Source organism: Melanotaenia boesemani, chromosome 4 (assembly GCF_017639745.1).
Source record: "Melanotaenia boesemani isolate fMelBoe1 chromosome 4, fMelBoe1.pri, whole genome shotgun sequence".
In the NCBI taxonomy this organism is placed as follows: Eukaryota; Metazoa; Chordata; class Actinopteri; order Atheriniformes; family Melanotaeniidae; genus Melanotaenia; species Melanotaenia boesemani.
This window is the reverse complement of record NC_055685.1, coordinates 26,060,176-26,072,238: the sequence shown is the minus strand read 5'-3', so window position 1 is coordinate 26,072,238 and position 12,063 is coordinate 26,060,176. Positions and strand designations below refer to the sequence as shown.

The 12,063-nt window shown below is 38.0% G+C and overlaps 1 protein-coding gene across 8 annotated transcripts in view; it reads left to right on the top strand.

Moving 5' to 3' along the window:
• Positions 1–10,361, top strand: part of LOC121638138 (nucleosome-remodeling factor subunit BPTF-like) — a 44,306-nt gene extending 33,945 nt beyond the window's left edge. For 6 of the 8 annotated variants that reach the window (XM_041982658.1, XM_041982663.1, XM_041982661.1 and 3 more), the window contains 7 exons: positions 702–927; positions 1,035–1,360; positions 1,643–1,816; positions 2,033–2,225; positions 2,756–2,840; positions 4,532–4,718; positions 8,250–10,361. In XM_041982658.1, the coding sequence (XP_041838592.1) occupies positions 702–927; positions 1,035–1,360; positions 1,643–1,816; positions 2,033–2,225; positions 2,756–2,840; positions 4,532–4,718; positions 8,250–8,286 (1,228 nt within the window). In that variant the 3' untranslated portion in view covers positions 8,287–10,361. Of the gene's footprint in view, positions 1–701; positions 928–1,034; positions 1,361–1,642; positions 1,817–2,032; positions 2,226–2,755; positions 2,841–4,531; positions 4,719–7,291; positions 7,466–8,249 lie in introns of those variants that run through there. The other 2 variants (XR_006009991.1, XM_041982662.1) reach the window with 2 other exon arrangements.
• Positions 10,362–12,063: the final 1,702 nt, after the last annotated feature.

Sequence of the window (12,063 nt, the reverse complement as noted above, 5' to 3'; positions counted from 1 at the left end):
TAGATTTGCTAGTTTTAGACTTCTATTATTTCACAGAATTGCTGATTAAATATTCTTGCAATGGGACGGCGCTGAGGAGATTGTGGAGGGAAAAAAGCCTTCCACGTCATAGACCGCTCTGTGGCATGGGTGCTTTGTGAATCTCGCTTTGCGTCTTGCTAGTGAGCTGAACTGCTGTCTGTCAATCATTTCTGCCTGTGCATCCCGACCCGCTCACTCTCCGCTTCCTGATCACCCCACCCCACACCTCCCTTCCCAACCCATGCAGTTTCAGGCATTTTTCAAATTTGGCAGTGGGTGGAGCAAAAAGTAGGGGGTGTAGTTACACTTTAATGTTTTCAAACAGCAAATACCCATGCTGGCTGTCAAAAGAAAACATTTTTTTCTTCTGGGACTTAGTCCTTTCTCTCCCAGGCCTTTTATCCTTCTCCCTATGTGTATTCAATGTCTTTTAAAAATCGACACTTTTTTGTGTGTGTGTGAGTGTGTGTGTGTGTGTTTTTTTTTTTTTTTTTTTACTTAGGCCCTGACAGATTCAGTTGGTTTTAAAAGTTGACTTTTTCTTATGTAAGACTGTATTTCACAGGACTGTCATTATGTGTAAAGCATGTTTATGTTCTGCTGTTGTTTTTAATGTGTTAAGAGGATGAAATACTACACTGAATTCCTTTCTCACTTAATCATCTCTTCTATGTGTTTAGGATGATTGTATGCAACCAGGTGATGAAGTATATCCTGGACCGGATAGATAAAGATGAGAGGCAGGCAGCCAAGAGGAAAAAGAAGGAAGAGGTGGTGGAGGCTAAGAGGAGGCTGGCCAATGCTAGCAAGCTATCTTCGCTCCTCTACCGACACAAAGAGAGTCTCAAGATGGAGATTTTGAAGAAGCGGGCGCTTCTCGATAAAGAGCTGCAGCTAGAGGCTCAGGTATGAGGAAATGATTCATAAATAATTATTAGGCACTGGAAGCACTGTGAACATTGGATAGAAATGACTGACTTCAACCCCATTTTCTTGGTATTGCATTTTCTCAGGAGGAGCTAAAAAAGGACCTGTTACGCATGCGGAGGGAAAAGGAAAGGGCTCAGGCCGCGGCCCACCTAGCAGCCCAGGCTGCGGCAGCTGCTGCTGCAGCCCAAAAGCAGCAACAGCAAAATAGGGCACACACGCACGCCATCTCCTCTCACCATCATGTAACCACTGCTATCTCCACACACAAGAGGAAACGGGAAGAGGAGAGGGAGATGACAACAACAGCAAAGTCCAAGAAGAAGAAAATGATCTCTACCACAAGCACAAAGGAGAGCAAGAAGGATACAAAGCTGTACTGCATCTGCAAGACACCTTATGATGAGACCAAGTATGCTAATGTTCTAGCAAATGCGCAGTAACAACACTGTAACACAAATTATTCAATGGCCCTGGCTGGTTTCTGGGGTATCATCTTAGTTACAGAGTGTAAACACTCCCATAAATGTGACAGAAACCTCACACTGTTGTACAAAGTATAAGTCAATCCACAGCAGATGTTCAGTCTACATAAAACCAAACAGTGGCTTAGAAATGTTACTCCTGTGATGGTAGAAAACCTTTAATAGTTACTAGGTTTTTTTTAACCTGCATTATCCCTGTTTTTGTAAAGGTTCTACATTGGTTGCGACCTTTGTACCAACTGGTATCATGGGGACTGTGTGGGCATCACAGAGAAGGAGGCCAAGAAAATGGACGACTACATCTGTGTGGAGTGTAAACGGGGTCAGCAGAGCAGCACAGAGGAGCTGTACTGCATCTGTCAAACTCCATATGATGAGTCCCAGTAAGGAGCTTCGTTTGTGTTTGTCATGTCGCTTCTATTGATGCAAGTTTTGTTGCTTTTAGATAGGCAATTAGAAGAAAGAGATAAACAAATAATATAAACACTTATCATTAGTGAACTGGCTTCTGTTCTTTTGCATTGCTAAATTTGGTGGATTACATTGTAACAGTGTCCCAAATGGTCACAATTTAAAATATGTACTGTTTATCTTTCCAGGTTTTACATCGGCTGTGATCGATGTCAAAACTGGTACCATGGTCGATGTGTGGGAATTCTGCAGAGTGAGGCCAACCACATCGACGAGTATGTGTGTCCGCAGTGTCAGTCCACAGAGGACGCCATGACAGTTTTCACGCCGCTCACTGAGAAGGACTACGAAGGCCTGCGAAGGATCCTTCGTTCCCTACAGGTGAGCCAAGAGATTACGGTTGCTGGGCAAGCTGATGTGATCTGAGACACGTAATCACTAATTAAAGTGTGTTCTGGGGAGGTTTACGCTCCATTACTTAATTGTGCACACTCTAAATAAAACAGAAACACATTCAGCTGCAGCTTGAACATCAGCAACGCTGCTGTAGTTTTAGCATCATCAGTAGGCCTAACACCAACACAGCTCCCTGTAGCCCCACTGCTGCTCAAGAGCTGCAAACAAAAGTCCTCTGTGTCCATCTTATCTGATGGGTTGGGCTCCCCTTGCTTTTTTTCCCCCCAAACTTCCCTTTCTTTTCTTTCTTCTCCTCCACTGTCCAGTAGTGTGTGTGTGAGAGAAATGGAGTGGAAAGCTTGAGAGAACATCTGTGTTGACCCACCTGCTTTCAGTGTAATTTTCATGGTGCTGTTTGTTTTTCTACTTTGGTTTCAGCTTTCTCAAGTATCTCTATTTCCCTTTTTTTCCCCTTTTTTTTTTTTTTTTTTTTTTTGTCCTTCCCTCCTCTGCAGGCACATAAAATGGCGTGGCCGTTTCTGGAGCCAGTGGATACAAATGACGCCCCGGATTATTACAAGGTTATCAAGGAACCAATGGGTGAGTGGAGGAGATGTGTGACAGTGACAATTACAGCACCTACCTACAATCACATCTAGTTTGGAAACGAGCTTTTTTTTTGTGTGTACCTCATACCACTGAAGGTTAGCATTTATGCAACTTTAATATTTCTCGTATTTTGTACATTTCTCAACTCCCCCCATTTTTAGTTTTGCCATTCACCTGCTTTTGAAGCCACTTCTCTGTTTAAATTAAAAAGCAAATACACTGAAAAAGTATTCAGATTGGTTGAACTCATTACATACTTTACCGTTTTTACTAAATAATCCATGTGGAAAAAAATCTTTCTGCAACATATCAGTTTTTATGTCAGGGTTGTTTATGCACTTTTCCTTCATAGGATTTTATTTGTAGCCAGATTTATTCCTCTGTTTTTCTGTGCTACACCTGTAAAATAATGAATAAATATTTGACCTGAAATGGCCTTTTTTGGCTCCTTGACCGGCTAAACATGAGCTGGTTTATTGTTTTTAATGCCAACTAGCATTTAATGTAAAATGTTATGTACAGTATATTATTGGGATTGGGAGCAGTTCCTGTTTGGGAGATAGATTTGCCTCAGTGGTGCTGTTATTACTTCATAGTTGCTTTAAGCTTTGGAAGTAACACCCACCCACTCTATCTTAAACATTAAAATAAAGCCGCCAGGAGGCCAACTAGGAGGAAGCCCTCCAACTCAGATCAAACCGGCCATGTAAATGTGGACTTGCGTCAACAGGACCTTTTTGAACTTCCATACAAACAAACCGTTAATGAGCTGCTCCGGGTCTGCTGGGTTCCCTGTGGAAAGGGACCAGCCCCACACTTAGCTCCTGTTGGCTTGGTCTTGGAAACTCTAGTTCTTGCCCCTTCCCTTCCACCGCAAAAAGAAGAGAGAGAGAGGAAAAAAAAAGAAACCTTGTTGGTTTGTAAAAAAATAAAAAGGGCTTTTGGCTAGTGTGGCTGCAGCCGTTGGTAGTTTATGAAGGGTTTTGAGATGAAATCTGATGACAGAGAAGAAGGACTTCTTTGATACTGACCATGAAGTTTAGTCTTTGGCCAGCTGGGTGGGGGTTAAAGAGGCTAAGAGTCAGATATGTTTGCTTGAAAGGCAGCCCTGGGAATGGCGTGCAGAGCAATCCACCAGCAGCGGCAGATTATATGAAACCTTGGCTGCTGCCTATTAGCTTCCTTGCTAATGCAATCACATTTTTTTCTGTCTTCAATTTGATTTTACAAAATTACTGACACTGAAAGCTCCTTTTCAAGAGAAGGAAACTGATATTCACTGCACTTTCAAATCCATCTGTGGTTATTTTTGTGTCTTCTGAAATGATGCTCTCCTCAGGAATGACAGATGGGTTGCATCTCAGGAACTTATCTGGAAGCCTGAGTAGATTGAGGTTAAAATTGGCAGAGGTTTACAATTTTTTGCCGTCGCGTATAAAGTGATGCACTGTGCTTTGTCTGTCAAACACATACCACATGTGCTGCAATTACCGTGAAGCTAGCGCACTGATATTTGGCATAACGTCGATTAAAGAACCCAAATATTTGTCTGCCGCTTCCACAGCATGAGATGTTTGTTTCTCTGGGAAAATTTTTTACTTGAAGTTTGTAGGTTCTTTTAGATGCTTTCATATTATATACTCCACATTCATTCTTTAACTAATCACATTTTTTTTTCTCAGACCTGTCCACCATGGAGGAGAGGTTACAGAAACGCGAGTATGTCAAGCTGACAGAGTTTGTAGCCGACATGACCAAAATCTTCGACAACTGCCGATACTACAACCCCAGCGACTCACCCTTCTACCAGTGTGCTGAGGTTCTGGAGAACTTCTTTGTTCAGAAGCTAAAAGGCTTTAAAGCCAGCAGGTAAGATGGTGGTAGTGATGATCAACACTGAGCAGCTGATGAAGATAAGAAAAACAAAAGAAGACATTTTTCTAGAATGATACAGGCTCATTGACTTCTTCTCTTGTTTTTTTTTTTGTTTTTTTTTAAATTGTTTTCTGCTTCTTTTAAACTTGCAATTGTCCACTTTTTGGGGTCGAGACTAAACCCTCAAACATCTACTGACCTTGTTCTGTCTTTGGAGCAATTAACGCGTTATCACGTTAACACAGTTATTAATTAACGCCCTTGATTATTTTATCGCACGTAAACGCAGTTTTTTTTTTTTTCTTTTTTTTTTCTTTTTTTTTTTTTTTCTTTTTTTTTTTTTTTTTTTGGTCAAAGTTCTTATAGAAAACTTTCTCTAAGAAAGACAAAAAAAAAATCAACATTTCCTTTGTCCGTCAAAACCCATGCAGATTTCAGAAAATTGTGAAGTTTGGACGGGAAGACAATGAGAAACGTTTTTTGGGGTTTTATTTATTTATTTATTTTTTTTTGTTTTTTTTTAGTAAATGCGGTTTCACGGGCAAGACAACAACGTGTTTTATGACTGTTTTACAAACGTGAAGCATAAATTGGGCCTTCTTTTGCCTCTGGTTCGGTGAATCTTGGTCATAGCGAGATGAAACTTTTCCGTTTGTTCGTGTTCATGCTGTTAGTTGAGATTCTGGACCTTTCTGTGGATACCACACATGTTTATAGTTATATTTACAGACCTGACATTACACCCAGGAAACCATGTTAACCCCCTTAACTCCCAGTAGCAGAAAGTGCCGGTGCAAGAGGTTAAATTAAAAAGTCAAGCTATAAAGCCAAGTAATCTGGATAATGAAGCACTGAAGGTGCATGGATGGAAGTTATTGTGCATATTGTGAATATTTCTCTCTCCTCACCATCTTGAAGCTGTGAGATTCTAATCCTGCTTTCTGTCTGTTCACCTGATGCTGATATTCATCACATATTGTTCCTTCTGTGTTTAGAAGGAAGCAGCTTCACAGCTTTAAATTCATCCTGCTGACTTTTTACCTTTTTGTTAGTAAATCCTGAAAATTTCACCCTTCTTTGATATAAATATTAGATTTTATATATATTAAAAAATATTTTAACTCTTGCTGTTTAACTGCTGCTAAATCTGTTTGTTTAGTGCAGACATCTGCAGCCTTTACAATCCAAAGAGCTCAGCCAGCTAAATAAAACTCATTTAGAATTTTGAATAAAGACAACTGATAGTTTTTTTTATTAATATCTACTGTTATCATTTAAAAAAAACTAATTTTAATTTCCATTTTTAGATTTAAAAAAAAACTTTCTTCTGTGGGATGTAGATATTTGTTGAAAATTGTGTTTTTTTTTAAAAAAAAAAACCTATAGTTTCTAACCCTAATGACAAGAAAAATAGAGAAAATAATATTACTGGTACTTTTAATGTCATTATGTTGTGGAAATTTAATGCAGTTATTCCATGAAAAGACAAAAAATGCTAAAAACCTGTATTTGTTAATATATCTATATTTTAAAACATTAGTTGGTTCTTTAGCATTTCTAGCCATGTATTAAGAGTCATTGTGGAAGGTCCAGAGAACCACCTCCAGCTCCAGAGCCGCAGGTTAGTGTTTGCAAACCAAAATTTACTGCATTTTCTTCATATAGCAGCAGGCCTTTTTTTTAAAAAAGAAAAGGACATTTTGCGCTTAACAATGTGATTAATTGCGATTAATCGCAACATTTCATGCAATTATTCGCGGTTAAAAACTTTAATCGTTGCCCAGCACTACTAAATATCCACTGGAACTGCTCACATGTCATTATTTATTATGTTTCGTGTAAGAACTGGAATTAGTTAAAGGGTTTGCCGACACCATCTTTTTTTTTTCTTTTTTTTTCACTTCATACAAGTTTTGACTTCATTTGCTGTTTTAGTGGAATCTTCATTCTCACAAGTTCAGACTTCAGTGAGCTTATTTTCTGCACTAATCAACCCATAACCAGCTTTCCATGTGACGTGATGCTTCCATTTCTGCTGTTAATGTTTTTAGCAGTGCAAACCATAAGAAAATTTTATACCATTTGACAATACATTTTACATTAGAGACACTGGTAATCATCTGAAGAGTTGAGCTTATTTATTTCAAACTGAGTTTGAAAGACGCTTCACTATCTGCTTGAGCCTGGTCATGCCTCCGAACTCATCTCCCTGTGTCATGTGATTTCTTTGGATGGATGCACGCCACAAGATCTTACCAACAGGTCAATTTGTATCACATAAAGAGTTAGATAAAAAAAATTTGTCTGTTGCTGTCTGCACTTGAGTAGAAGATGAACTTCTCTCTAAAACGCACCACCTTAAAAACAGAGCTAAAATAGTATATTATCTTTGTTTTGTACAGTTCTTGTAGAAACACCTTATTTATTAAACCTGAACTGTACTTATTATAACTGTACTTATTATCCAGCAAGTTATTGTGGTTTGCATCCACCTTCATGTGCCTGAAACAGTGATCTACTCCACCTGCATGTATTGACGCCCATCCATTCTTTTCTCTCTCTTACAGATTGTGATGTCAAACTTCCTGGGTGCCGGGGTCACTTTTAAACAAAAATTAATAATTTGCTATCCTGGATGTTGCTGTTCTTTACTAAATTAAAACAGCGTTAAAACTTTGTAAGCAAGTTCATATATTAAGCTCACACGTTAGGTGTGATGATTTTTTTTTTTTTTTTTTTTTTATTTAAAAAAGAAAAAGGAAAGAAAACTACATTTCTACTGTTCATTATTTGCAGCCATGTTGGTAGCACAAAGCATTCAAGGGAAAATGTATTTTCTTACAGTCACGCCAGATGACATTTTGATTATGCATGAGCTGGATATGATTCTATTTGAGATTTGATTAAAAATAAAAAAAGTTTTTTATTTTGGTTGTATAAACAGACTTAAGCTCCATACACATAATTTACCGTTAATTTGAGAAAGCTGTTTATTATTTTGGTCATAATACGCTGCAACAAAAACATTTTTACCTCATTTCTTAGCCAATGATTTAAACAAAGCATGCATCATTTCTTAGTTTCTTTTTATTGGCTGTACTCATGTATATTATTTTATGTTCATAATATATATTTTTTTTTCTTTTCTTTTGAAGGATTATTTTTTTTTGTTCAAAAGGAAATAATGGTAGAAAGTGTAAAGATAGATACAGTTTAGCTATCTTGTTTTAAATAAGGTGAGCTTGGCTACTTTCAGATTAGAAAAAGAAGTTGTATATAAATTGTTGGGCAGACATTGCATCACACATTTCAGTGACATTTAACCAACATGGCTGCTTGGTTAATGTTAAAGTGTCTGACCCACTGGCATCCAATACATGTTTTTTTTTTTTTTTTTGTTTGTTTGTTTTTTTGTATTCTCTCTTAGTCATATTTTTGTCATATATTGTAAAGCTTTTAATAAAAAGAAAACAACAAAAGGTTTTCCAACGGTTTTTTTCCTCCTCTCTTTGCCCGTCTCTGTAGGTCACATAACAACAAGCTACAATCAGCAGCTTCTTAGCTTCCTTCTTAAAACCGAGTGTCAGAAAGGCACACCACTGAATGATTAGGACCCGTGGTTCGAGTCAGGCTGCACCTGAACCCAAGTTCTCTCTGGAGGAGAGCGGGCCCTTCCTCCCCAACACTGATGAAGTGCCCCACCCTCCACCACGTCCACTGCAGTGCTAAAGGGGAAAGAAAGGAATTGAAAAGCCTGCCCCCATTTCCTCCTTTAGGCCAGGGGAAGGAAAGCTTTACGGTCCCAACCAGTGTAGCCCTGCCATGAGAAGAAAAATGAGGGAGACAAGATGACAGAAGAAGTAGTCTGGTTGGATGATCAGTGGTAGTCTAACCTGATGGCAACAGCAGACGTTTTAAGTTAATTTTGTGGGGTTCAGTTTTATGCATCTTCTATAGCAAAATGTCGTCTTCTTGTTGTTCTAACTCAGAGGTTTGTTCAATTTTATCCTATTGGATTGCCATCGTGTCTAATGTTAAGTCCTGCTTCAGACGGAAATGTGCACCTTTAAAACATTGACCAGTGCAGAACATGGAGCTTTAACTGAGTTGGAGTTGCCTGAAAGCAGCATTTTCACACTTCATAAGAAGCAAAAGTCACTCCATGTCTGGCATTAAAATCTCAATTCTACCTTATTCAGCCAGTGTTGGATGAGTATTTTTGCATCATCTTCAAATGGACCCATTTACTTCATCATCATTCTGATAAAACCCTCAGGTGTGTAGCCCTGCATGAAGCATGATCCAGCCTCATTAAATCACTTAATTGCAAATATAGCCACCTCTATTAGTGGACCATTCCCTGTCTAAGCAGCCTGATGTTGAGATGAGTGATTCAGCTGGTGTTTAAAGGCAAGAATGCTTTCATGTTCATTTCCAGAGGGAAACACCCCGGACAGGCCATCCCACCCACTGCATCCGGCCCCTCTTTTGACCTTTTTTCCCATCTAGTGTTCTGAAATGCAGCTAAAAACTGTCTCTATTTGAAGGAGGAAAAGAGACTGAAGCCTTTAGAGAAGGTAAAACTTGTACAAGTTGACTTGCAGTACTGTAGCTCCCTCCATAAACAGTCTCATCAAAGTTCTGTCTCAGTCAGTCTTCTTATCTTTCAGCCTCTTCTTCCAGCATTGAAGCTGACAGGTTGGCTCACTTATGTCTCTCAACTCCCCTCTCAAAGCATGGTTAAGTAATTGGATAATGGACTTTACCACTCAGCATCAGCTCAGTTATGTTGCGGTCTGTGGCGGAGTTGGTGGAGAACACTGAATGGGGGATTGGGAATCTTTGTATTGTGGGGTTTGTATGAAAATTTTATAGCTGCATTTTTTTTTAAGCATATCTGGGAACATTTTTGTAATTTTTCAGTTTTGTAGGAGTGGGAGCAGCCCGTCGTTAAGTTGACCTGTTACAAACTTAAAAATTAGACAAACATTTCTGTTTCAATCCCAATGTTTTTACATTTTTGTGCATTAAAGCAGAGTTGAGAGATAACGTGGCTTCTGTCTTCTTCTCTGTTAAACACAAATGTCCGTCACTTTGTAATCTGAAGATGATGATGTGCTTTACCACTGTTTGTAATCTGCATTGTGTATTATAACTGTCCAAATATGTAGAAAAAAGATTTTTAGAGAAGTAGAAACTTTTATTTTTCACTATTTGAACCAGCAACAAAGCCCTCCTGTATATTTCAACTGTATTTTTTCTCTTTCATTGAAGTGGACTCTACATTTAGGTGAAATTGCCCTTTATAATAAAGTGCTGCAGATTGTGAGCATAAAAGTTTTGAAAGTAGAGTGACACAGTAACTTGTACAGATTTTTCTTCTTTTTTTTGTAAGAAATCCACCAAGTCAGCATAACTTCTGTAATGGCATTGCATTTCTTGTATTATTTATTCGCCTACATGAAAAGGGTTTGTTTTTTCTTTTTTCTTTTTTTGAGCAATGATGAGGAATTGTAACTGCAGATAAAATTTAAAAAAGTGCTCTATGTTTTTAACAGATTGTGGCCACTCTGAAGAGATTCTCTTTTGTACTTGATAGGACATTTCATCCTAGATATTAAAAAGTAATGTTTTGGACATGATGTCTTCTGTCATTTTCTCTGCAGGTTAAGTTCACCATGGAGGGAAGTTGGTACTTATCCAAGTTTGCTACTGTTATTTTTTTATGACTCCTACATAGTTACACATAGCTTTTACAATGATCTACAGTCCTAGTAAATATTTGGATCTCTCCATACAACATTCACAATATATTGAAAACGAATTCAACTAGCAATGTTGCAAAATCAAAACATAAATGAAAACTCCAACAGAAAGTAGGCTCTCTTAATGCAAAAACGCAACTGAAAGAATATCACATGTACCGTGTGAAAAGTCTTGAACCATCCCTCATTTCTTTATATTTTACTTCCAGTGAGTCAGTAGTTTGTTAGACTACAAGAAAACGTGGCAACATAATTTCAAATGGTAATTTTCTTTTAACCTCTTGGACAGATGCATAGTTTGTACCCATTTCCTCCTATGTATCAATGAACAACGCCAAATAAAAGTTTTAGATACACAAACCAAGAAGGTCATTCTAAAGGAGCTGCTAGCCACAGATGTGGCTTATCTCCACACAACTTGCAATGTATTTAGTTTTTTAAAAATGTGATTAAATAAATCACGGAAATGCAACTGAAACAGTGGCAGCAGGTCTTATGGAGTAACAAATTATTCAGTGCCCAGACCTCAACACTAAAGCATTGTGGTTTCAACTTGATGGAGAAGGTAACAAAAAACAGAAACTTTCAAAGAGTAGTTTTGAAATGTCCTTCACAGTCCTGCAGAAATATTCCTGAAGATCACTTAAAGAATTTACAAGAAAGCTTGCCTAAGAGGGTTCAAGCTGTATTGAAAAATGAAGATTGGTTTTTTTAAGCTCATTGTGAGTGTACAGGATACATTTTCATCTTACACTGAATTCCCTTTTATGTTTGCATTTAAACCATGATATGTGCACAGTGGCGTACAGGTCTGTCTTCTAAATGAGACTGTGTCCCACTGGGGCTACCTGCATAAATAAAGGCTAATAACAAAAAAAAAAAAAAAAATCATTAAAAAGAAGTAGCTACTGTCATTTTTTGACAGTAGTGTATTTATTGTCAATTCTTCAAAGTATTTCATAAGTTTGTATGGCTTTCATAGAAGGGTTACAATCTTTCTGGGACATTTTCTGCATACATGAGAAAAAAGAAAGGAAGCTTTTTAGGAATACAGAGCATCACTTTGTTTGTTGGTGATGAAGTCAAGTATGACCTGCCTACTATAAACTATAATGCAGGTGCTCATGCTGTAGGCCTGCTTTGCTGTCTCTGGTACAGGAGACACTGGAACGGCAAGATCCCCAGCAAATTAAGAAGCAACATATTTTCAGAAAGTCTTGACTCTTTCAGCAGGAAGACAATAAATCCAAAAGTACAAAAGTCATGTTTAAAAAAATTGAGATACCAGCCACCAATGAGTCTAGATGTAAGTTCAAGTATAAGCGGCAGCCACTAACATCAAGTCCAAGGTGAGAGGTCTATGATCAGAAACTTCAGAACTTTAAAAAGGATTGAGAAAAAAGTTGTATTTCTGAATGTGTAAGAACTCCATGTCATATGACAATTTAATTATTAAATCAAATAGTGGGGGTATCGTTTTGTGGTTTCATATCCATCTTTTCCTGTTCAAAATACTGGACCCCACACTCACCATCTCTAGTGTTTGTTACTTGTAATTTGTCTTGGATAAAAGT